At 39.3% G+C, this 24,601-nt stretch overlaps 2 protein-coding genes across 2 annotated transcripts; both read right to left on the bottom strand.

Annotated features, from left to right (window-relative positions):
• Positions 1-1,244: 1,244 nt before the first annotated feature.
• On the bottom strand, positions 1,245-6,531 carry LOC122085209 (AP2-like ethylene-responsive transcription factor BBM2). Its single transcript, XM_042653683.1, has 9 exons — positions 6,068-6,531; positions 5,231-5,957; positions 4,943-5,025; positions 4,782-4,790; positions 4,576-4,664; positions 4,289-4,362; positions 4,009-4,059; positions 2,882-2,958; positions 1,245-2,532 (listed from the first exon to the last, which is right to left on the bottom strand). Exons 1-9 carry the CDS (start codon positions 6,312-6,314, stop codon positions 1,646-1,648), a joined length of 2,244 nt encoding a protein of 747 aa, XP_042509617.1. The 5' UTR covers positions 6,315-6,531; the 3' UTR covers positions 1,245-1,645.
• A 4,407-nt stretch (positions 6,532-10,938) lies between these two features.
• Positions 10,939-16,020, bottom strand: LOC122084766 (AP2-like ethylene-responsive transcription factor BBM2). Its single transcript, XM_042653201.1, has 9 exons — positions 15,774-16,020; positions 14,937-15,663; positions 14,649-14,731; positions 14,488-14,496; positions 14,282-14,370; positions 13,996-14,069; positions 13,716-13,766; positions 12,584-12,660; positions 10,939-12,230 (listed from the first exon to the last, which is right to left on the bottom strand). The coding sequence occupies exons 1-9, from the start codon at positions 16,018-16,020 to the stop codon at positions 11,344-11,346; spliced, it is 2,244 nt and encodes a 747-aa protein (XP_042509135.1). The 3' UTR covers positions 10,939-11,343.
• Positions 16,021-24,601: the final 8,581 nt, after the last annotated feature.

The following is a 24,601-nucleotide window of genomic DNA, read 5'->3' as shown; positions in this document are numbered from 1 at the left end:
GCTCAAAATTCATGTCCCAAGGTCTAGGCCGAATGTTCTGATTGAGGTGTTTTGGTGTGCTCCCTCTCTAGGATGGGAGAAATTAAATATCGATGGATGCTTGCTAGGTAACCCTCCTAGGATAGGTGCAGGAGGTGTGATTGTGGTTAATAAAGCCCAAGTAGTTGCTCACTTCAAGTCATTCTTAGGTATTACCACAAACTTTGAAGCAGAGTTTCGTGCACTTATGATAGGTCTGGAGATGGCCAATGATAAATCACATTCTAGGATATGGATAGAGTGTGATTCAGCTGCGGCGGTGGTAATGACGTTTAAACGGTTAGTCCTATGCTTTGTCTTGCAGCAATGGCCAGCCATCTAGAGCTTTGTATATGCTTTTGAGTGGAAATTAACTCATTGCTACTGGGTGGCTAATTTCATTGCTAATCATCTTGCGAAATCAGCAGCAAAATAAGAAAGATCTACTCCTTTGTCTGTGTGTCCTTCCTCTATCCTTGAGTTTCTTCAGGTTAGTAGTATGGGTAAACTTCAGTACCGGATGAGTTAGTACGTAGAAGTCGATTGTGGGCCGTCATTGGCCATTGGGTATGCTTTTTATTTCTGTCTTCATCATGTTTCCTATCTATTAATGGCCATGCCGAAGGTGGGGAGTGGTTATGAGCGAATCTTTTTTTGTTTTGTTCCATCGGAATTTTCAGGTAGCTTTTGTAGTTATTTTCCCTTTCATATTTTTTAATACAGATGACCTTATAGCAAAAAAATCTGAATGTATAAAGAAACTTAGTGCTATCACTAGTTTTTTTTTTTTTTTTTTTTTTTGATGAGTGCCACAACTAGTTGTCTATAGAAAAGATGATATAAGAGACTCAATCTTGAAAGTGATATCAGCAGGAAGGCCAAACATCAGTAGTTGTAGGATCTCTACATGATTTTTATTTTATTTTATTTTAAATATATTGATATTACCTATTAAAAAAAAAAATTAATAAAAAAGAAGAATAAGATTGCATTACATAGCACCCATCAAGTCTCTCCTTCACCAACTCTCAGAGGAACCATGGCCAGCCAAAGGCCTAATGTTATCTTTCATTCAAACTAGGTAGACAACACATAAGTTAGCATAGTACACTAAGAAATAGTTCATAACAGACATTGGACCTCATTTCACATAAATTCACAAACAGGTAAGCAGTTTAAGATGGTGAAACATTAAATTTAATTATCCTAATAATGGAAGAATCAGGTGGAGCAATATTCCCATTCTCTATATCAAAATTCTATTATTGAATTTACAAAGACTAGAGTGATAAATTTTTCCGAGGATCCATTCGTCTGAAGTCTTCAAAACTCATAGCAAGTGAGAATGAGACCTGTCACATGCTATTACTGTTAACTCCAGTTAAATCCTAAAGTAATAGTATACTTCAGTTAATATCTTCCACCAAAAAAAAAAAAAGGCCCATCTCTTTCTTCTTTAGTTCCCTGAGAGGAAAAAGAATTAAGGTAAAAGGAAGAGGTTAAACAAATCAAAATCAGGAGTTAAGCTCTATACATTCTTCTCTTTCACTTGTCCCTGCCTTCTACTCCTTCCAGTCTTCCATATCTTTCTATCCTTCACCTCATTTTTTCAGTAACTCTTCAAGTTTCATTCCATACTGAGAAAACTTGGACAAACGGCGAGATTGCTTGACCTAGGTGTAAGAGCCTGTACTGCAGTAGGTACCCAGTTATTGCAACTGGAGCCTTGATCATACCCATTATTAGGCTTCACCATTGCTGCTGATTGTTGCTGTTGCTGTTGCTGTGAGAGATAATACAGATTCCGACCTTGAAATGGATCTGCAGACACTAACACATTTTCGTATCCGAATTGCTTAGCATCATGATCCACAAAACTACTCACCTGATTATGGTTGCTTTGATCAGCTATCACAGTACCTATAGGCATTACATAACCACTATTGTTTCCACTCACAACACCTTGAAAACTGCCATTGCTCCCACCACTTCCACTGCCACCACTTCCTCCACTGTAAAAAACAGAATTAGAACCTGAACTATGTTCCAAAGATGCCGAATCCAAGCTCATGAGATTGTGCATCACAGAAGGTTGGAAGAAGTTATGGGTATTGCCCAATTGCAGATGATGATGCAGATCATTGTAACTGTGTGCATTGAGTACTGGATCTTGTTCTTGCTTACACCAACCTCTTTGATGGGAACCATAAGAGGAGTACATGGTCAAAGGTTGAGCCTGTGGGAATGCAATGGTAGGCCATCCATGATAATTGTTTATCCCATCAGTCAGATGAGAACTCATGTTGTCATCATCAGTACTCATCCGACCATCTACACTTGTTTCAGTCTGTTCAGCTTCTTTCAAACGCTTTGCAGCTCCCCCAATAGGCAGAGTACTGCTCTCAAGTATGCTATTTACATCATATCTGCTCATGTCAAAGTTGGTTACCGCATTAAGACCTCGAAATTTTATGGCTGCAATATCATAGGCCTCAGCTGCTTCTTCTTGGGTGCCTACACAATTGTATCAAGTTGAAAACACAGATCATTATATTATAACACTTCCTTGTATTAAAAAGTTACTAACGCTAGTTGGTGTGTCTGGTAGTTCCAGCTTGTTATTGTATTTCTATGTTTTTATTTTCTTCTTTCTTTTAATAAAAATGATCATTTAGTGGAAAAAAAAAAAAATCTTTATACTCCTTTCCTTCCCAAAACCAAACAATCCTCCAACCCCACCACCGCCACCCAACCCCCCCACCCCCCCCCAAAAAAAAAAAAAAAAGAAAAAAAAAAAGAAAAGAAAATTTGAGATAGTAGAAATATGAGGGAACTAGTGGAGGTAGGGTGAGAGGTAACTTACTGAATGTTCCCAAGTACAGATCTTTGTTCCCTGCTACCCTTCCAATCCTCGCTTGCCATCTTCCATGTTGATGGTGTCTACAAATTTTTTTTATTTTTTTTTTGCTGAAGGTCAGTAATTTCATATATATGTGAAAAAAGGAAAAATACTTTACAGAATTAACTTCCAGAATTCCTTGTACTCCAATAATATAAACACTGTACTCGAAAATTCTTTTGCCATGAATAGATTTTGGAGATTATTATTTATGATGAAAGAAGCAAAACTTGTTTCGTTAATAGGGATAAATAATGTAATCAATAGTAGTTCTTTATTTTTTGCAGTAAACATATCTATCTATCAAAAAAAAAAAAAAAAAAAAAAAAGGAAGCTCTTATATCTAGGGTTCGAGGAGTCAGACTTGGATTGCAAGAATCTGTCGATTCGGATTGAAATTGGCCAACCCAATCCCAATTCATCTGATCCAGGACAGTAAGGACGCTGAAACTAAGGTGAATTGTGGCCGATTTTAGGGGTTTTGTACCCAATCAACTTGATTCTGGCATAATCCAGATAGAATTGGATCAGAATCAGTGGTGACCATATCCGGTCTTATTCCAAACTCTTGAACCTTGCTAAAAAAAAAACAGAGCAACCCATTGTACGAGGCTCCTGCTACTGCGAGGTCTTGAACCCTGCCACTATCAGTTAATTAATGTTCTCTATATTGTATCAATCAACAGTTTGAATTTTCAGATAGTAAGGTACTATAGCTTTTCTTAATGGTAACATGCCACACTACTAAAGGATTTGCATAGTTAATAGCAAGTAGCAGAACCTTTGCTGTATGGGAGGAATAAAGGTAAAGTGAGGCATTCATGTTTTAGTTGTGTACAAAGTAAATATCAAAATATTGAAACCCACCCACAACCACAACCACACCCCCACCCCACCCCCCAGCCCCCCCACCCAAAAAAAAAGAAAAAAAGAAGAAGAAGAAGACTAAAACTAAGCATTGTAGATGTATTGAATTATTTCTTTGTTTATAAGGTTATCAAGAGATTAAAAGTGTACAGAAGCTAAAATCGATATCATTCCATCTTCAAGATTTTGCAGTTATTAGAATAATAAAAATGAAACAAGTATACCTTGTCACTCCACGATAGATTGATGCACCCCTAGAAAACCCACTACTTTTCCTGCATAATACAACAGTATGGTTATATATTTAATGTCCTTCTAGGTATCACGGTCTTCTATCACATGGACTAACCCATGAACTGTTATGTGGTAAACAGTGAAGCGTTATACTTCATTAGGCATAGCATACTTAGTATTTGAAAATTAATGCATATCTTCATTACCTAATTCTTTTATTTCAAGAAAAAGGTTTTAGACACCATATACACATTAACATTCCGAAAATACCTTCTAAGGGATGCAACATACTCCTGCCTGGTCATGTGCTTCATCTCTTCGAGCTCTTTCTCGTAATTGCTAATCTGAGAAAGGAACATTCTCCCTTAGCATATTCATGTATAGCTCAAATAATGGATCCACTAATAACTAACAAAACAATCACATAGAGAACTTGCCCTTGTGGTGTGAGGTTTTGTTTTTCTTTTATTTGTTTTAATACATTTTTCATTCACACCCTCACCACACCCCCTCCCCCTCCCCCTCCCCCCCCCAAAAAAAAAAAAAAAAAAACTTACAGGGAAGTTTGTTGTGGTTGTTGTACCCCAGTACTTCAATGCCGCTAAATCATAAGCTTTAGCTGCTTTTTCTTCTTTGTCATAACCACCTGTACAATAGTAGGGGGAAAAAAAAATGAAGAGAGAGAACAGCAATCTTTAGTGAGTTTTTCAAAACCTAGTGTAAGGACACAAAATAGTATCAAAGTGGCTATAACTTTGCTTACCCAAATAGACTGCAAGTGAGTTTGAATAAGCCCAACATCAGGAGAGCAGAAATTCCAGAAAATAAGGAAAAGGATCAATACAAGACCAGTAGTTTTGAAGAAATATTAAAGATAGAAAGAGAGAAACCCATATTAGAAAGACAGTAACTATATTATATTACCTTGCCTTCCCTTACGGGTCTGTCCCTCCCTTCTGCAACTATTGTCCCACAGATGAGCTTCATATCTACCAGTCCATCTGTGCCTGTAGAATGAAATCCAAATTAATCACCAAATTTTTAAAAAATTAACAGAAAATGGAACAGAAGATTTGATCCTCACTTGCATGTATCAATAATATGGTATGAAGTTTCTCATTGGTGAAAATGAAAGAGATAAAATAAACCCATAAAAAGAGAGTAAGAAAATCAAACCCTAATGTGAGTTGTTCATGAAGAATGCAGACAAACCTTGTTACCCCCCTATAGATAGAGGTCCTTTGCCCAAATGTATCAATGGACTTCCTTGGCACCGCCTCTATTGCCCCAGTCTGGCTATCAAGACCAGTTGTTGTTGTCTTATCTTTATTCTCTGATGAAGAACAGTCAACGCCGCTACCGCTACCACCACCACCACTACCAACGTTCCCACCGTGGTCTGCTGCTGGTAGGAGCGGCAAAGCTGAACTTGACTGCGACCCAGTACTCATAGATAACGAAAGAGTCTGAGAACTCGTTAGGGTTCCATTATTGACCGCGGTAGCAGCTGACCCACCACAGCTACTGCTTCCATCGTTCTTGTTCTCTGGCGGTGCCTGGGCCGGTGCCGGCTTGTTCCTCAGCCACGTCTTTATCATTGATAACCCAATAGAGTTGTTGCTGTAGTTATTGTTACTGCTGGATTCATTTGCAGTCACATTAATGCCGCCGCCACCACCACCACCACCACCACTACTGCCACTGTTCGGTGCCGCCGATGGAAGCTGTAAAGAGCAGTTGGAGAACATGTAGTCTCCATTGGTGGTATCGTAGGCTGAGGTGGTTATGGAATTGCACCCAGCAAGTTTCTGCTCATGGTCGGTGAACGAGTGACCACCAAGGAAGTCTTCCAACTTGGGTTCCTCTTGATCAAGTTTGTGGTCACTGGTCGACCCTCTCATGTACATGGAAAGCTCTGAGCGTGTCTTGAAGTTCCAGTCTGCACGAGAGAGAGAGAGAGAGAGAGAGAGAGAGAGAGAGATGAAAGATCAGTATTTTAAGACAATTAGAGATATCAATTTGATGGTCGGCATGAAGGAGGAAACTGACCTTGAGACTCTTGTTGATTGGTTCTGTTGAAAGCTTCTAAGATACCAAAAGGGCCGTCTGGTCTTAAGTTAGGGATGTTAAGTGAAGGAGCTGTTGAGTCAGAACCAAGATCGAAGCAGTCGTCGCTGGGGACGTCTTCGGAGTTGAAACCGAGGCGAGAGATGGTAGGTTGGGCATGGTTTTGGGACTGTGATGGAAGCTCTTGAGGTGAAAGAGAGAAAGCTAACCAGTTGTTCATAGAAGCCATGTCTTTCTTCCTTCTTAGTTGGGATGATTTCCTTGAAGGGTCGCAAGAGCTAGAGAAGTTGTTTATGGGAGTGTGTGCTAGTCAAGGGAGAGTGAAGAAATCAATTCCTGCATGAAGTAGATAGAGAGAGAATCCATTAGTGTAAATGAAGAGCAGGGAGTTGAATGAGGTGGTGGGTCGTCGTGTGCACCGATATGAAAGTTACAGAGAACATCGGGTTTTGAAAGGGGAGAGGAAAAGNTAGCTAAATTGAGCAAAAAGAAGGCAGTCAGAGATCTTCCAAAGATCAAGTCTCCAACAAATCATATTTGTGCACCATGTTTAAAGGGAAAACAGACTAGGGCCACATACAAGTCAAAAGAACATTATTCAAGTAAACTATTGGACTTGATTCATACAGATCTTTGTGGACCCATGAGAACAGAGGCAATTGGTGGAGAGAGGTACTTTATCCTATTCATAGATGAGTACTCTAGGATGACTTGTGTTATGTTCCTTAAAGACAAGACTGAAGCCTTAGATTGTTTGAAGATCTTCAAGAAGAAGGTAGAGAATGAAACTGGTAGGACAATTAAGTGCCTGAGATCTGATCAAGGGAAGGAGTTTACTTGGAATTTATTTTCTAACTTCTGTCATGAGCATGGGATTAGGATTCAACATTCTGCAGCCCGTACCCCCCAACAAAATGGGGTTGTGGAAAGAAAGAACAGGACCGTTCAAGAGATGGCAAGGACAATTTTGATTGAAAACAATGTTGCTAGGAGGTTTTGGAGAGAAGCAATATATTCCGCAGTGCATGTCCAGAACAGGTGTTTCTTTAGACCAAATGAATCCAAGACACCATACGAGCTATGGTATGGAAGGAGAGCCACTGTTAAATATCTTAGGGTATTTGGTTCCAGATGCTTCATCAAAAGGAAGGAGGACGGCCTCGGAAAATTCGATGACAGAGCAGATGAAGGGATTTTCTTGGGGTATTCTTCAAAGAGTAAGGCCTACAGATGTTATAATAAAAGATTGGGCAGAGTGGTAGAGAGTTCAGATGTAAGAATTGATGAACATGTACCCCATTCTAAACAGATAGAACCAGCAGAGCAGACTCCTGAGGACTTTTATGATGATGCAACTGTAGATGATGAAGTTGTGGAAGTTCAAAATCATATTGATGATGAGGATACAGATGTTCATGAGACTGACACAGTGACAGAAAGAGATGGAGGACCTAGTTTTGAAAAGTGGCAAAAAGTGCATCCCCCACATCAAGTCATTGGAGATCCTAAAGCAGGAATGCAAACAAGAAAGATGAAATCTACTACATATTCATTACTTTCTCAAAATGAACCCAAGTCTGTTGGGGAAGCAACTAGAGATGAGACCTGGGTGAAGGCAATGAATGAAGAGTTGGATCAGATAGAGAAGAACAACACATGGGAGTTAGTTCCTAGACCAGCCAATAAAAACATCATTGGAACGAAGTGGGTTTTTAGAAATAAGTTGAATGAAGATGGTCAGGTGGTTAGAAACAAAGCCAGACTAGTGTGCAAAGGCTATGCTCAGGTAGAGGGGATAGACTTTGATGAAACATTTGCACCGGTTGCAAGGTTGGAATCTATACGGATGTTCTTAGCATTTGCTGTTTATAAAGGCTTCAAGGTTTATCAGATGGATGTCAAGTCTGCGTTCTTAAACGGTAATCTTGAAGAAGAAGTGTACATTGAGCAACCAGATGGTTTTCAAATTGGAGATGATCCAAACATGGTCTGTAGACTAAAGAAAGCCCTCTACGGCTTGAAACAAGCTCCAAGGGCTTGGTACTCCAGACTAGACAGTTACTTATATCAGTTGGGACTTCGGAAGGGCATTGTTGATAGTAACCTATATGTTATGACAGAGAACAAAAGTCAACTGGTAGTGGTGGTCTATGTAGATGATATCATCTTTGGAGGGCAAAATGATGAGGTATGTAGACAGTTTGCAGAGCGGATGACGGCAGAGTTCGAGATGTCTATGCTAGGAGAGTTATCATACTTTTTGGGTTTGCAAGTGAACCAACAACAGAATGGTATCTTCATATCACAAGCAAAGTACATCAAGGAGATGTTGAAGAAATTTATGATGGAGGACAGCAAACCAGTAAGTACTCCTATGGTAGTAGTAGGTTGCAGGTTGAGTTCGAGTGATGAGTCAGTTAATATAGATCAGACTCTCTACAGGTCAATGATTGGAAGCTTGCTATACTTGACCGCATCAAGACCTGATATCCTACAAGCAGTGTGTTTGGTCGCTAGATTTCAAGCTAGTCCGAAAGAAACTCATCTAGTGGCAGTCAAAAGGATTTTTAGATATCTTAGAGGTACGATGGAGTATGGCTTATGGTACCCTAAGATTGAAAGTTTTACACTCACAGCATTCTCAGATGCAGATTGGGCAGGCAGTGTGGATGATAGGAAGAGCACTAGTGGTGGTGCATTCTTTTTGGGGCAGAGTCTAGTGGCATGGCATAGCAAGAAACAAGAATCTGTTTCTTTATCTACAGCAGAGGCTGAATACATTGCTGCGGCAGCTAGTTGTACACAAGTGATTTGGATGCAGAGACAAGTAACAGACTTTGGAATTCACAATGGTGAACCGGTGTCAATTAAGTGTGATAATATGAGTGCCATTAATATTTCAAAGAATCCAGTGCAGCATTCAAGGACAAAGCATATTGACATCCGATATCATTTCCTGAAGGAGAAGGTCAATGCAAATGAGGTGAGATTGGATTTTGTTCCTACATCTGAGCAAGTGGCAGATATTTTCACGAAAGCACTTCCCAAGGAAAATTTTGAAGCCCTTAGAAACAAACTTGGAGTTGTCACTCCACGAGCACAATAGATGGTATGTGTCTAGGGGGAGTAAGTAAGCATGCATAGAGACATCAAATCCCTATAGGATAGGAAGATGCGGTGGGCACTCCTATAGGTGAGTCTATGCAAGGGAAAATCTATGTAGGGGGAGCATAGTCACCCTTTGTATTTGTTGTCAAAGGGGGAGAGAAATGAATCAAAATGACATCTGAAGAGCGTTGCCAACAATTCCAAAGGGGGAGATTGTTGGGAAATCGAATCAATTGTTGTCATTGTTGGCAATCGTATTGTGATGGAGTCATATTGAAGGGACTGCAATCAATTCCTTGGTCTAATTTAATTTAATTAGATTGGTTCAAGTTCATTGGTCTAATTCAATTGAATTAGATTGGTTCAATTTTATTGGTTCAATTTCAAAATGGAACCCATTGGATTGGTTCAATTTCAAACTACTAATGGTGGGACCAGCTCAACATGTTTTTAAGTTAAAATAGATATTATATTCTGATATGGGTTTCTCATGTAAGTGAGCAATTAATGCCCAAGAAGCCTTAAAGGGTCACTCCGTCCAAAAGAAAGAAAAAACTAAAAAGAAGGTGGGACCCTCCTATACAATAGAATTGCTATTTCTCTCAAAGATAGATGACAGCAGGGCATTGCATTAAGTGTTTTGCAGGCATTCAAGTGTTTTGCAGGCTAGAGTCCGAGATTGAATAGAAGTGAAATTGTTCTTTTGAAATTGAGTTTTGATATAACAGGTTTCCTTTGCGTGTGACGTTACGGAATCAAGAAAAGAGTCCGATAAGCCGAGACCGAGTATAAGAGGGAGTTTTGTAGCTTTCCTTAAAAAAAATTCTGTGCTGCAGATTCGTAAAAAAAAAAATTGAAGGCAGCCAAGAAAAACAAGAAGCAGAACCGAGAAAGAGAAAGAGAGAGAGGAAGAGAAGCAACCTTGAGAGAGAGATCCAAAAGGTTGAGATGTTGATGGTTTGAGCATGTTCTTCTATATGTCAAGCAAGCAATCATCAACGGGGTTTACACAGGCTGAGGTAACCCGTATCTGAAATCCCTATTTTTATATTCTAGAGTGTTTATTGTTGAGAAACTCTAGATCAATGGTGTATTGGGTTGGGATTTTATTTTATTGATTTAAAATTGTGAACCTAGCAAGTTGGGGCTTGTCTAGGGTGTGGGGTTGTTGCCCTTGTCTGAGTTGCATCTCAGATTGAAGCAGGGATAAGTTCCTGGACCGTTGTAGCGGTTAAAAAGTTGAGTATTGGGGAAATACGAAACCCTATATGGGTATTCCTCCGTGGAGTAGGCACTTTAGCTGAACCACGTATATCTGGTGTTATTGTCTCGCATTTATTTTTCTACATATATTTGAAGTGCGTGTTGTGCAGAGTGGTGGGACACTGTCTGGTAGACTCAGCCACATTGTGGTGTGAGGTGGACGTGTCGTTGTTTGCGTGATTGGTAATTACGGGATTGCCCCGGCCAATCTAGAACTTGAAAATTGGAAGTTATTGCTGGGTTGCAATTAAGGAAATTTTTGAAACCACTGATTCACCCCCCCTCTCAGTGTCAACCTGGGAACATCAGGCCTAATGTTATCTTTCATTCAAACTAGGTAGACAACACATAAGTTAGCATAGTACACTAAGAAATAGTTCATAACAGACATTGGACCTCATTTCACATAAATTCACAAACAGGTAAGCAGTTTAAGATGGTGAAACATTAAATTTAATTATCCTAATAATGGAAGAATCAGGTGGAGCAATATTCCCATTCTCTATATCAAAATTCTATTATTGAATTTACAAAGACTAGAGTGATAAATTTTTCCGAGGATCCATTCGTCTGAAGTCTTCAAAACTCATAGCAAGTGAGAATGAGACCTGTCACATGCTATTACTGTTAACTCCAGTTAAATCCTAAAGTAATAGTATACTTTAGTTAATATCTTCCACCAAAAAAAAAAAAAAAAAGGCCCATCTCTTTCTTCTTTAGTTCCCTGAGAGGAAAAAGAATTAAGGTAAAAGGAAGAGGTTAAACAAATCAAAATCAGGAGTTAAGCTCTATACATTCTTCTCTTTCACTTGTCCCTGCCTTCTACTCCTTCCAGTCTTCCATATCTTTCTATCCTTCACCTCATTTTTTCAGTAACTCTTCAAGTTTCATTCCATACTGAGAAAACTTGGACAAACGGCGAGATTGCTTGACCTAGGTGTAAGAGCCTGTACTGCAGTAGGTACCCAGTTATTGCAACTGGAGCCTTGATCATACCCATTATTAGGCTTCACCATTGCTGCTGATTGTTGCTGTTGCTGTTGCTGTGAGAGATAATACAGATTCCGACCTTGAAATGGATCTGCAGACAGTAACACATTTTCGTATCCGAATTGCTTAGCTTCATGATCCACAAAACTACTCACCTGATTATGGTTGCTTTGATCAGCTATCACAGTACCTATAGGCATTACATAACCACTATTGTTTCCACTCACAACACCTTGAAAACTGCCATTGCTCCCACCACTTCCACTGCCACCACTTCCTCCACTGTAAAAAACAGAATTAGAACCCGAACTATGTTCCAAAGATGCCGAATCCAAGCTCATGAGATTGTGCATCACAGAAGGTTGGAAGAAGTTATGGGTATTGCCCAATTGCAGATGATGATGCAGATCATTGTAACTGTGTGCATTGAGTACTGGATCTTGTTCTTGCTTACACCAACCTCTTTGATGGGAACCATAAGAGGAGTACATAGTCAAAGGTTGAGCCTGTGGGAATGCAATGGTAGGCCATCCATGATAATTGTTTATCCCATCAGTTAGATGAGAACTCATGTTGTCATCATCAGTACTCATCCGACCATCTACACTTGTTTCAGTCTGTTCAGCTTCTTTCAAACGCTTTGCAGCTCCCCCAATAGGCAGAGTACTGCTCTCAAGTATGCTATTTACATCATATCTGCTCATGTCAAAGTTGGTTACCGCATTAAGACCTCGAAATTTTATGGCTGCAATATCATAGGCCTCAGCTGCTTCTTCTTGGGTGCCTACACAATTGTATCAAGTTGAAAACACAGATCATTATATTATAACACTTCCTTGTATTAAAAAGTTACTAATGCTAGTTGGTGTGTCTGGTAGTTCCAGCTTGTTATTGTATTTCTATGTTTTTATTTTCTTCTTTCTTTTAATAAAAATGCTCATTTAGTGGAAAAAAAAAAATCTTTATACTCCTTTCCTTCCCAAAACCAAACAATCCTCCAACCCCACCACCCCCACCCACTCCCCCCCCCCCCAAAAAAAAAAAAGAGAAAAAAAAAAAGAAAAAAAAAAAGAAAAGAAAATTTGAGATAGTAGAAATATGAGGGAACTAGTGGAGGTAGGGTGAGAGGTAACTTACTGAATGTTCCCAAGTACAGATCTTTGTTCCCTGCTACCCTTCCAATCCTCGCTTGCCATCTTCCATGTTGATGGTGTCTACAAATTTTTTTTATTTTTTTTTTGCTGAAGGTCAGTAATTTCATATATATGTGAAAAAAGGAAAAATACTTTACAGAATTAACTTCCAGAATTCCTTGTACTCCAATAATATAAACACTGTACTCGAAAATTCTTTTGCCATGAATAGATTTTGGAGATTATTATTTATGATGAAAGAAGCAAAACTTGTTTCGTTAATAGGGATAAATAATGTAATCAATAGTAGTTCTTTATTTTTTGCAGTAAACATATCTATCTATCAAAAAAAAAAAAAAAAAAAAAAAAAAAGAAGGAAACTCTTATATCTAGGGTTCGAGGAGTCAGACTTGGATGCAAGAATCTGTCGATTCGGATTGAAATTGGCCAACCCAATCCCAATTCACCTGATCCAGGACAGTAAGGATGCTGAAACTAAGCTGAATTGTGGCCGATTTTAGGGGTTTTGTACCCAATCAACTTGATTCTGGCATAATCCAGATAGAATTGGATCAGAATCAGTGGTGACCATATCAGGTCTTATTCCAAACTCTTGAACCTTGCTAAAAAAAAAACAGAGCAACCCATTGTACGAGGCTCCTGCTACTGCGAGGTCTTAAACCCTGCCACTATCAGTTAATTAATGTTCTCTATATTGTATCAATCAACAGTTTGAATTTTCAGATAGTAAGGTACTATTGCTTTTCTTAATGGTAACATGCCATACTACTAAAGGATTTGCATAGTTAATAGCAAGTAGCAGAACCTTTGCTGTATGGGAGGAATAAAGGTAAAGTGAGGCATTCATGTTTTAGTTGTGTACAAAGTAAATATCAAAATATTGAAACCCACCCACAACCACAACCACACCCCCACCCCACCCCCCAGCCCCCCCACCCAAAAAAAAAGAAAAAAAGAAGAAGAAGAAGACTAAAACTAAGCATTGTAGATGTATTGAATTATTTCTTTGTTTATAAGGTTATCAAGAGATTAAAAGTGTACAGAAGCTAAAATCGATATCATTCCATCTTCAAGATTTTGCAGTTATTAGAATAATAAAAATGAAACAAGTATACCTTGTCACTCCACGATAGATTGATGCACCCCTAGAAAACCCACTACTTTTCCTGCATAATACAACAGTATGGTTATATATTTAATGTCCTTCTAGGTATCACGGTCTTCTATCACATGGACTAACCCATGAACTGTTATGTGGTAAACAGTGAAGCGTTATACTTCATTAGGCATAGCATACTTAGTATTTGAAAATTAATGCATATCTTCATTACCTAATTCTTTTATTTCAAGAAAAAGGTTTTAGACACCATATACACATTAACATTCCGAAAATACCTTCTAAGGGATGCAACATACTCCTGCCTGGTCATGTGCTTCATCTCTTCGAGCTCTTTCTCGTAATTGCTAATCTGAGAAAGGAACATTCTCCCTTAGCATATTCATGTATAGCTCAAATAATGGATCCACTAATAACTAACAAAACAATCACATAGAGAACTTGCCCTTGTGGTGTGAGGTTTTGTTTTTCTTTTATTTGTTTTAATACATTGTTCATTCACACCCTCACCACACCCCCTCCCCCTCCCCCATCCCCCCCCAAAAAAAAAAAAAAAAAACTTACAGGGAAGTTTGTTGTGGTTGTTGTACCCCAGTACTTCAATGCCGCTAAATCATAAGCTTTAGCTGCTTTTTCTTCTTTGTCATAACCACCTGTACAATAGTAGGGGGAAAAAAAAATGAAGAGAGAGAACAGCAATCTTTAGTGAGTTTTTCAAAACCTAGTGTAAGGACACAAAATAGTATCAAAGTGGCTATAACTTTGCTTACCCAAATAGACTGCAAGTGAGTTTGAATAAGCCCAACATCAGGAGAGCAGAAATTCCAGAAAATAAGGAAAAGGATCAATACAAGACCAGTAGTTTTGAAGAAATATTAAAGATAGAAAGAGAGAAACCCATATTAGAAAGACAGTAACTATATTATATTACCTTGCCTTCCCTTACGGGTCTGTCCCTCCCTTCTGCAACTATTGTCCCACAGATGAGCTTCATATCTACCAGTCCATCTGTGCCTGTAGAATGAAATCCAAATTAATCACCAAATTTTTAAAAAATTAACAGAAAATGGAACAGAAGATTTGATCCTCACTTGCATGTATCAATAATATGGTATGAAGTTTCTCATTGGTGAAAATGAAAGAGATAAAATAAACCCATAAAAAGAGAGTAAGAAAATCAAACCCTAATGTGAGTTGTTCATGAAGAATGCAGACAAACCTTGTTACCCCCCTATAGATAGAGGTCCTTTGCCCAAATGTATCAATGGACTTCCTTGGCACCGCCTCTATTGCCCCAGTCTGGCTATCAAGACCAGTTGTTGTTGTCTTATCTTTATTCTCTGATGAAGAACAGTCAACGCCGCTACCGCTACCACCACCACCACTACCAACGTTCCCACCGTGGTCTGCTGCTGGTAGGAGCGGCAAAGCTGAACTTGACTGCGACCCAGTACTCATAGATAACGAAAGAGTCTGAGAACTCGTTAGGGTTCCATTATTGACCGCGGTAGCAGCTGACCCACCACAGCTACTGCTTCCATCGTTCTTGTTCTCTGGCGGTGCCTGGGCCGGTGCCGGCTTGTTCCTCAGCCACGTCTTTATCATTGATAACCCAATAGAGTTGTTGCTGTAGTTATTGTTACTGCTGGATTCATTTGCAGTCACATTAATGCCGCCGCCACCACCACCACCACCACCACTACTGCCACTGTTCGGTGCCGCCGATGGAAGCTGTAAAGAGCAGTTGGAGAACATGTAGTCTCCATTGGTGGTATCGTAGGCTGAGGTGGTTATGGAATTGCACCCAGCAAGTTTCTGCTCATGGTCGGTGAAGGAGTGACCACCAAGGAAGTCTTCCAACTTGGGTTCCTCTTGATCAAGTTTGTGGTCACTGGTCGACCCTCTCATGTACATGGAAAGCTCTGAGCGTGTCTTGAAGTTCCAGTCTGCACGAGAGAGAGAGAGAGAGAGAGAGAGAGAGAGAGAGATGAAAGATCAGTATTTTAAGACAATTAGAGATATCAATTTGATGGTCGGCATGAAGGAGGAAACTGACCTTGAGACTTTTGTTGATTGGTTCTGTTGAAAGCTTCTAAGATACCAAAAGGGCCGTCTGGTCTTAAGTTAGGGATGTTAAGTGAAGGAGCTGTTGAGTCAGAACCAAGATCGAAGCAGTCGTCGCTGGGGACGTCTTCGGAGTTGAAACCGAGGCGAGAGATGGTAGGTTGGGCATGGTTTTGGGACTGTGATGGAAGCTCTTGAGGTGAAAGAGAGAAAGCTAACCAGTTGTTCATAGAAGCCATGTCTTTCTTCCTTCTTAGTTGGGATGATTTCCTTGAAGGGTCGCAAGAGCTAGAGAAGTTGTTTATGGGAGTGTGTGCTAGTCAAGGGAGAGTGAAGAAATCAATTCCTGCATGAAGTAGATAGAGAGAGAATCCATTAGTGTAAATGAAGAGCAGGGAGTTGAATGAGGTGGTGGGTCGTCGTGTGCACCGATATGAAAGTTACAGAGAACATCGGGTTTTGAAAGGGGAGAGGAAAAGCCAAAAATAAGTGAAGAAAACATTTCTGCCTAAACCAAACACAGGAATTTATATACAAATCCCTTTCTCACTCTCTCTCCTAATCAAATATCAGCATTTTATAAACACTCCCTTTCTCTCTCTAAAATCTGACTCAGGTATTTTTATTAACAAAGCATTCTAGAGTCTTTTCTAATGTGACCGTTTTATGTATTCGTCTCTCTCTCTCATCCATCCAAAAGAAAAAAAACTCTCTCTCTCTCTCTCTCTCTCTCTCTCTCTCTCTCTCTTATACATACATAATCAAGCAACGAGGAAGCAAGTGATCCTACGAGTTCTGTGTGCCCCTCGTTTCCTTTGAAATAGATTGGTCAACATGTAATAATAGCTCTCTTAGAAGTTTTTTTCTGGTGGTACAAGCTCTCTTATAAGTTTAGGGTTTAATAAAATATAGTAATTAAACCTAACAGACCTTTTTCTTTTTGGTGAGAACCCTAACAGACCTGATTAATAACTTCAATAAAATGATCAATACTATCTCTCCTAAACCCGGGGCTCATTCCCACTCAACATGGAACCTGTTGGTTTCGTGGAGTTGAAACAATTTCTTTCTTTCTTTTGGACTAAAATTACTACCAGAGAGAGAGAGAATATTTTTATTTGTTGAGTCTTGCTCTACTGTACACACCTGTATAAGCTGATATCTGACAAAGTATGACAAAAAAACCCACGCACAGCCCCTGTCCACACCCATTTATTCAAACCCCAGTTGGGCACAAGTCATTTCATGTCAGTAATCCGCCCCTACCACTCTCACTAACCAACCTCTTTTGTTTGGCTTCTCTTTGTTACTGATTGACCCCTCACCTATCATCCTCACTCAGTACCCATAACTTTCTCCCATTCCATCCATCCTTCCTCCTCCATTATTATACTATTATAGTATTATCCCCTCGTCTAATCATCAACTTGCTCCCCCGCTTCACCCGGGAGTTCTCTCTCTCTCTCTCTCTGTGCCCATTACAGTATTGCATGCATGAGAGCATGAAGGGGAATCCATCATCTGATTCATCTCCCCAAAACAAGAAAAGGCCTCTACTAAAGGAGGAAAAAGGGTACTAGAGAGTGCAAAAAAATAAAAAATTATAGTGTGAGAGTAGAGAAGGGGAGGAGGGAAGGAGGGAAGGGTTGAGTTTGCTCCTTGCACCCCTATAGGAGGACACGAACCCGTGTCTTAGGGGTCTCGGGGTTATTTCATTCTCAAGCTCTAGGGACAAATTGGAAGAAAATCTTCTTTTGTAAATTATTAGATAGAGAAGAAAATCTAAACTAAAAATAAAAAATAGAAATGAGATTCTTAAAGGAAATTAAAATTGCAATAGATGAAACAAACCATGCTTTACATATTTTTCCCATTTTTCTTTCTTTGCTTTGTCACTAATCTAATCTTACCTTCTCTCTGATTTTGGCACGGAAGGAGTGAGGAATACAGATTGTTTAAGAACAAGTGTTACAGAAAGGAAGTGAGAGATTCATCTCGGAGGGTGCAACTCTGTTGTAAGTTTGACCGTCAAGAAAGGAATCAAACACGGTAAAACACATGGCTTTCAAATTTTTTATATATTTAAAGCCTGCACCACTGTAAAAATAAATGCTCTCGGTAATCTAATCATAATCATGCTCAAGATTATCCTTAGACCTCAAACAGAGAGAGAGAGAGAGAGAGAGAAGTTTGACCCTGTGGGTCTTTTAGGGTTTGCAGATTACAATAAACCTCTTGGCCTTCCATGCTCTCGTAAATTGGTAAATTTGAAATTTACTGTTGTTCATTACAATAGGCTAGCGTTAATTACGCATACCCTATCCTTAAGTCTTGATACATGGAACCTGACGTGTATGCCATTAAGCAAGATCTTTAGTGCTAAGAGAGATCCTAAGGACCTAATAAGGTAAGCTATTCTGTGATCCTCTTGTGAACCCCGAGCGTGCACCATTGGATCTCGAGTTCTTGATGTGCACACTATTAGAGTTTCGGGATCCAATGGTGAAGGGGTGGGAACTGGGAATTCACCATGGTCCCATGGCCCACAGACCCAACACAAGGGGACCTGAACCAGGGGGTTCTAGTCCCACCAAAACATAGTCCCATTAGTTATGAGCATTTTTATTTCTTGAAATTTGGGAAGCTAGGTTTCGAATCCCAAAATCACAGATTCCAATCCAACGTGGTTCTCAATGCTAACAACATTGGCTGTAATCCATAACACAATTTTGCTATTACTATAATGTTAAGAAGTTAGAAAGAAATTGTGAACTGCTACACAACTGTCATCTCTCACTCAAATGGTGAAAAACTAGGGTTTAAAACCCTAGATTTTACGGTAACTAGGTAAAGAGATGCATGAATCCACCGCACACCCTTGCATGCATGCATGCATGCTATACAAGTGGAGGCCTCCCTCCCTCACGTGTGATAGACCCCCTTATAAGCGTATACAACCATGATAACCCACATTATTGCACGTGCCTTATTCTCCATTTCATACTTTTCTTCAGTCTTTATTTATTTGTTTGGAGTATCAGTTCATTTCAAAAGTAGATAAAAAGAGGAAAAGTAAATGAAGAAATAAAAGCAATGAAGAGCCTGAATGCAAAGAATTTCATATTGCTTTATTTTTCCACGGAAGTGGATGACGGGATCCTTCGTCAGTGCAAAATTTTATGTCCATATTGTGGCTTCGCTCGCTTACGTAACATTTTACCAAAAAAAAAAAAAAATCTCAAATTCTTTGCCTAGTCACATTATTACCTTGAAGACTACTTTAAAATTCTTTTTGCTAACAAATTTTTTTTTGTCACTAGAGGATCAAAATTTTATTCAAGAAAAAACAAAGAATAAAATAAACACATTAACACTAGGGGCACGGGGATTTAAGGACCCTCAACTTTAGCTTTGCCTTCAGTAGGAGACCTAAACCACTATCAACAAAAACGATATCTGGGTCTAATTGTAGACACTACATTTTGCCACCCCCGACGATGATAAACTTCGAAGATGACTACGATCTTATCTCTCTCTCTCTCTCTCTCTCCCCCCCTCCATACTATGCAGCCTTACAATTATGGACCCCCTTGAGGTGTGTTAGATTTAGAAAATTAACATTTTACATTAAAAAACCTTTTTTTATGAGCTAAGAATCAACAAATGAATAGAATTCAAAAAGAATAAGAGAGAGTACAAAGTATCTATTGGCTCGCTATTCCACTTTCGACATGGCCATCAGCAGAGATAGCAAACCAATCAAAAGAGAATTACATAAATCCATATCTAGGCCTTTGTTGAAAGTTCTAGTTTAAATCATAAGCTAAAATGAGGAGTTTCAATCTAGGTAGTAGTGTTTCTTGTAACAGCAGTATGCTTAGCAAATTTATCTACCACCATGTTAGTCTCTCTGTAGTAGTGAGAGATTCTCCATCCTATGCTGTCCAAGTATTGCTTGAAGTACCACCATGTTCGCTTGAAGTACCACCATGTTCGCTTGAAACACCAAGGGATCACTTGATTCCTTATGTGGTTGACTACAGCCATAGATTCACTTTCGATCCATACATTGTCTAATCCCTTGTTGAAAGCTATTTTTCTGCCATGTAGTTTGTCCCAACACCTTCATAATGTGCAAAGCAGCCAAGAGGGGATCTCACATCATTTCTCAGAATACCACCTGCACCTGAGCATCTTAGGTTACCAAGCGAACAACCATAAATATTTAATTTTCAGGCTACAAACAAGTCAGTATGTATCCTGAAGATATTGGAAAGACTGCCTTCATTGTCCTATGTGGGACTGTTTGCTACAAAGTGAATTTGGATTGAAGAATTCCAAGGCAACCTATCAAAGAGCATCCGCTATTATCTTATGACATAATTTATAAAGAAGTGGAATTCTATATGGATGATGTGATTGTCAAATCTATCAGAAAAATAGGATACTTCTCAACATTAAGGAAGTTCTTTGAAAGAATAAAAAAGTATCAGCTACGTTTTTTTTTTGGTAGATATTAGCTATGGTTGAACTCCCTAGAAGTGTATGTTCGGCGTGACAAGGAAATTGTTAGGATTTCTAGTAAGTGAGAGAGGCATCAAAGTGGATCCCGTTAAGGTCAAAGCAATTAAGGACATGCCTATAGCCCATATAGAGAAGGAGATACGAGGTTTCTCGGCCGCATTTAATACATCAACCAGTTTATAGCACAATTGACCACTAACTTTGATCTAGTATTCAAATTACTAATGAAAGATCATCCCAAACAATGGAATCCATAGTGGCAAGAGGATTTTGAAAAAATCAAGGACTATCTTTTAAGCCTGCCTATTTTGATACCAATGAAAGGAGAGCGGCTATTGCTATATTTATCAGTAAGGAAATTCTCAATGGGTTCCATATTAGCTCAGAAAAATAAAGGAGCGAAGCAAGCCATCTACTACTTAAGTAAGAAGTTTATGGGATATGAAGCTTGATACATACCCATGGAGAAGGATCAGAAGGGGAAGAGGAAAAGCACTAAGAAAATCTAAAATGAGGCATCCCATCTGAATCCCTAGCAAGGAGATCCAAGATCCAAGTGAGGGTTCTAAATTTGTGTTCATTGTATGATTGTTTGTTCTTATGTTCTGAGCTTTGGAATGAGAGAAGAATGTCTGGAGATTTGGTAGGGATTGGCATGGTGGCTGTGGAAGAAGACGATGGTGGTGCTAGGGTGGATTTGGATCGTGGACCTGATGTTCCTCAACCAGTGAGAAATCAGGAGGCTGCTGGTCAAAGGTGATCATATGCAAATGCTTTGGTAAATACTTCTTGGCCGGCTGATGAGCACATTTATGTGTGAAATCTAAGTAGTAAAACATGCATTTTTACATATTTAGAATGGAGCTACCTTGGGTTTTACTCTCTTTTTGTAGGTTTTGTATTTTAAAGGCCTTAAGCATTATCGGGTGTCATATCTTTCAAACAACAACTACCTAGTATAGTTGGTGAGCTATGATGTGCAAAATTCCCTTGCTCACCAGGAGGTCTCATGATTGTCTTTTTTTTTTGGAGAATGTTGTTGAAGATTTCCTGCTTTTTTTTTTCTAAAAATTCATTGTATTAAAGGAAGGGGAAAAAAGAATATACAAAGCAATATCACATTTGGAATCTGGAAAATTCTACTCCACCTTCGGCATTGCCATCAGCAGAGAAGAACTCACAACAGAAACCAAATCACAAAAATTGGAAATAAAATCATAATACATTAAAAGAAGCGGTATCTAGGCCGAGATTGACAATCCACTTCCAATTCTATAGCAATCAGCGCAGACCAGGATTGGATAGGAGAAGAAACTTCGAATTTTGTTGCTGTTTTTGTCAAGAAATCAGCCACAGGATTTTCTTCCCCGCATACAGTGAGTGATTTTCCAGGTAAGAGAGTTCAAATAGGAGGTTAAACTCATCCACCTCTGAAGACAAACCCAAGGGATTCTTCCCTTAGATATAAGCAAGACTACAGCTACTGAGTCACACTCAATCCACAAATGAGTAATACCCATATCTCTAGCAAATTCTAGCCCAGTAATAACAGCTATCATCTCGGCTTCAAAATTTGTGTGGACACCAAGAAAATTTCTGAAAGGCTGTAATATTTTCGAATTTTCATTCCGAAATATTCCACCCGCACCTGCTTTTCCTAGATTTCCCAAAGAGCAGCCATCTGAGTTTAGCTTCACCCATCCCCTTTGGGGAGGACACCAAAAAATTTCCATTACCTCTCTTGGTTTGTATCGCACCCTAGAGATCCCCAATCGTTTGGCACACAATAAGGAGCTAAATGAAAGAGGAGACCCTGTAGCAGTGGTCATCTGGAGGCTGATTTCACTTTTAATCATGGCAAAATAGTGTTTAAATGATTTGGAGACCCCCTCAAAAATTCTTGCATTCCTTTCCTACCATATGACACTAGGAACCAGGGAGAAGCCACTAATCCACACCTTTTTAAAATGGAGGCTCTTTGCTGTTTGTTTCCACCAAGCAATAAGAGTAGGCATGTCCATATAAGGTTTCCATTGCACATCAAAGCCTTCACAGAAAGCTCTCCACAAACTGTGAGCAAATTCACAGTTATAAAATAAGTGAGACATTGATTCTGCATCTTTACCACACTAACTGCACCAGGAAGCCATTTGCACTCCACGACGAGACACATTTTCATCTGTTGGTAATCTATTTTGAACTAACCGCCAAGCAAAAACAACTTGTCTTGGTTGGTTAGATGAGTTCCATATAAGAGAAAACCAACTCACTTTCTGATATTTTTCTCTATTTTCTTCCCAGGCAGATTTAATAGAGAAGATACCTAAAGTGGTCAATCGCCAAAGACATTGGTCGTTCACACCTTGGATGTGAATACGTTTAGCTTTCTCCCAAATTTCAGCAAGTAAAACCGACTCAACATGAGGGAGGTCCTAGGTGGCTTGGCATATGAAATCAGAAACTTTTTCTTTTGCATCTGAGAAAAAAGCAGGGTCCAAGTTTGTCTTCTCAGCGATAGATTGATTGTTAATCCATCTATCTAACCAAAAATCAAAATTTTCCCCATTTCCCAGAATCCATTGCTTGTTCTTCGCAACGAAACTCCAAACTCTTTTCAAGCCCGACCATATAGATGAAGACTTATATCCCCTTCGCAGCGACCCATCCTCGATAAAACGTTCCCTGAAAAATCTGCTCAGGAGTAATCCAAGCCAGATTACATAAACAAGCAAAATTCACTTCTCTCATCCTTCTAATTCCCATACCTCCTTCCTTTTTAGGCTTGCACACCCCTTCCCATTTCATAACAATCTTCTTTGCCACTTCCATATCACCTGACCAAATAAAATTCCTCATCCACCGTTCCACCACCTTAATAGTTTCATCCGGCCACCAGTACACAGAGAAGTTGTGTATGGGAATACCAGAAATAACTGACTTAACCAATTCAATTCTCCTAGCCATAGAGAGAATTTTGCCCTTCCACCCTACCAACCGACCCTTTATCTTATCCAGAAGAGGAAGCAAATGACTATTCTTCACTCTGCCTTTAAAAATCTCCACCCCCAAATATTTTGTAGGGAGATCAGCCGCGGGAATGCCCAGAAAATCACTAATAAAATGACTTCTATGAGGTGCAATCTTCCCAAAAAATATTTTACTTTTTTCCAAGTTTATTTTCTGCCCTGAAAAAGATTGATACTTGGATAAAAACTCATGAAGATGCTTCACATACCTAGCTGAGCCATTCATAAAGATGAAAATATCATCTGCAAAAAGTAAATGTGAAGGGGTAATTGCTCCTCTGGGACCTGGGAGAGCTTTCATCTTCCTTTCCAGAATCAAGTTCTTCAGCCCCCTACAAAGAACTTCCTCTGCCAGAATAAAAAGGATTGGGGAAATAGGGTCTCCTTGCCTGAGACCACGCTCCACACCAAAGAAACCCACTGGACCTCCATTTAGCAAAATTGAAATCCTTGTTGAGAGCAACATCTGGTGGATTTTGTTGATCCAATTGGGAGAGAAACCAAATTTCTTCAAGGTTGCAAAGAGGAATTCCCAAGACAGAGAATTGTAGGCTTTCTGCACATCTAGCTTTAGACCCATACCTCCACCTCGAACGGATGAGTGCATCAGGTTTGCCAACTCTGAAGTAAGGCTTATATTTGCTGAAATAATTTTACCCCTCTGGAATGCACCTTGTTCTTCTGAGATTAATCTTGGGAGAAAGATAGATAACCTGGAAGCAGCAATTTTGGACAAAACTTTGCAGAAAAAGTTTCCCATACATATGGGACGATACTTATCCAAACAAGAAGCACCATCAGCTTTAGGGATAAGGGTTAGAAAACAATTATTTACCGCCTTAGGAATTTTCCCTACTAAAAAGAAGGAGAAAACAACCCTACAGAAATAATTTTCCACAAATCCCAACAACTTCTGAAAAACTGACCTGGAAAGCCGTCAAGGCCTGGAGAGCTGTCCGCATCCAGATCCCATATCGCCATCTTTATTTCTTCCCTTGAGGGAACAACATCCAAGAAAGCATTGTCCTCAGTAGAAATGATTGTCGGAATTTGGTCAAGTAGCTCATAGTGTGGTTCTACAGGAATTTCAGAGTAAAAATTCTTGTAAAAATCCACAATATAGGTGGCCAAATCTAATTGATCAGAAATCCAAGAACCATCTTCACGACGTAACATACTAATCTGATTTCTTGATCTTTTAATCTTCACCGAAAGATGGAAAAATTTTGTGTTCCGATCACCTTCTTTCAACCATCGTAATTTAACCTTC

The sequence above is a fragment of the Macadamia integrifolia genome, chromosome 7 (assembly GCF_013358625.1).
Source record: "Macadamia integrifolia cultivar HAES 741 chromosome 7, SCU_Mint_v3, whole genome shotgun sequence".
Lineage (NCBI taxonomy): Eukaryota > Viridiplantae > Streptophyta > Magnoliopsida > Proteales > Proteaceae > Macadamia > Macadamia integrifolia.
Note: the sequence above shows the minus strand (reverse complement) of the source record. Positions and strands in the feature narration are given on the sequence as shown.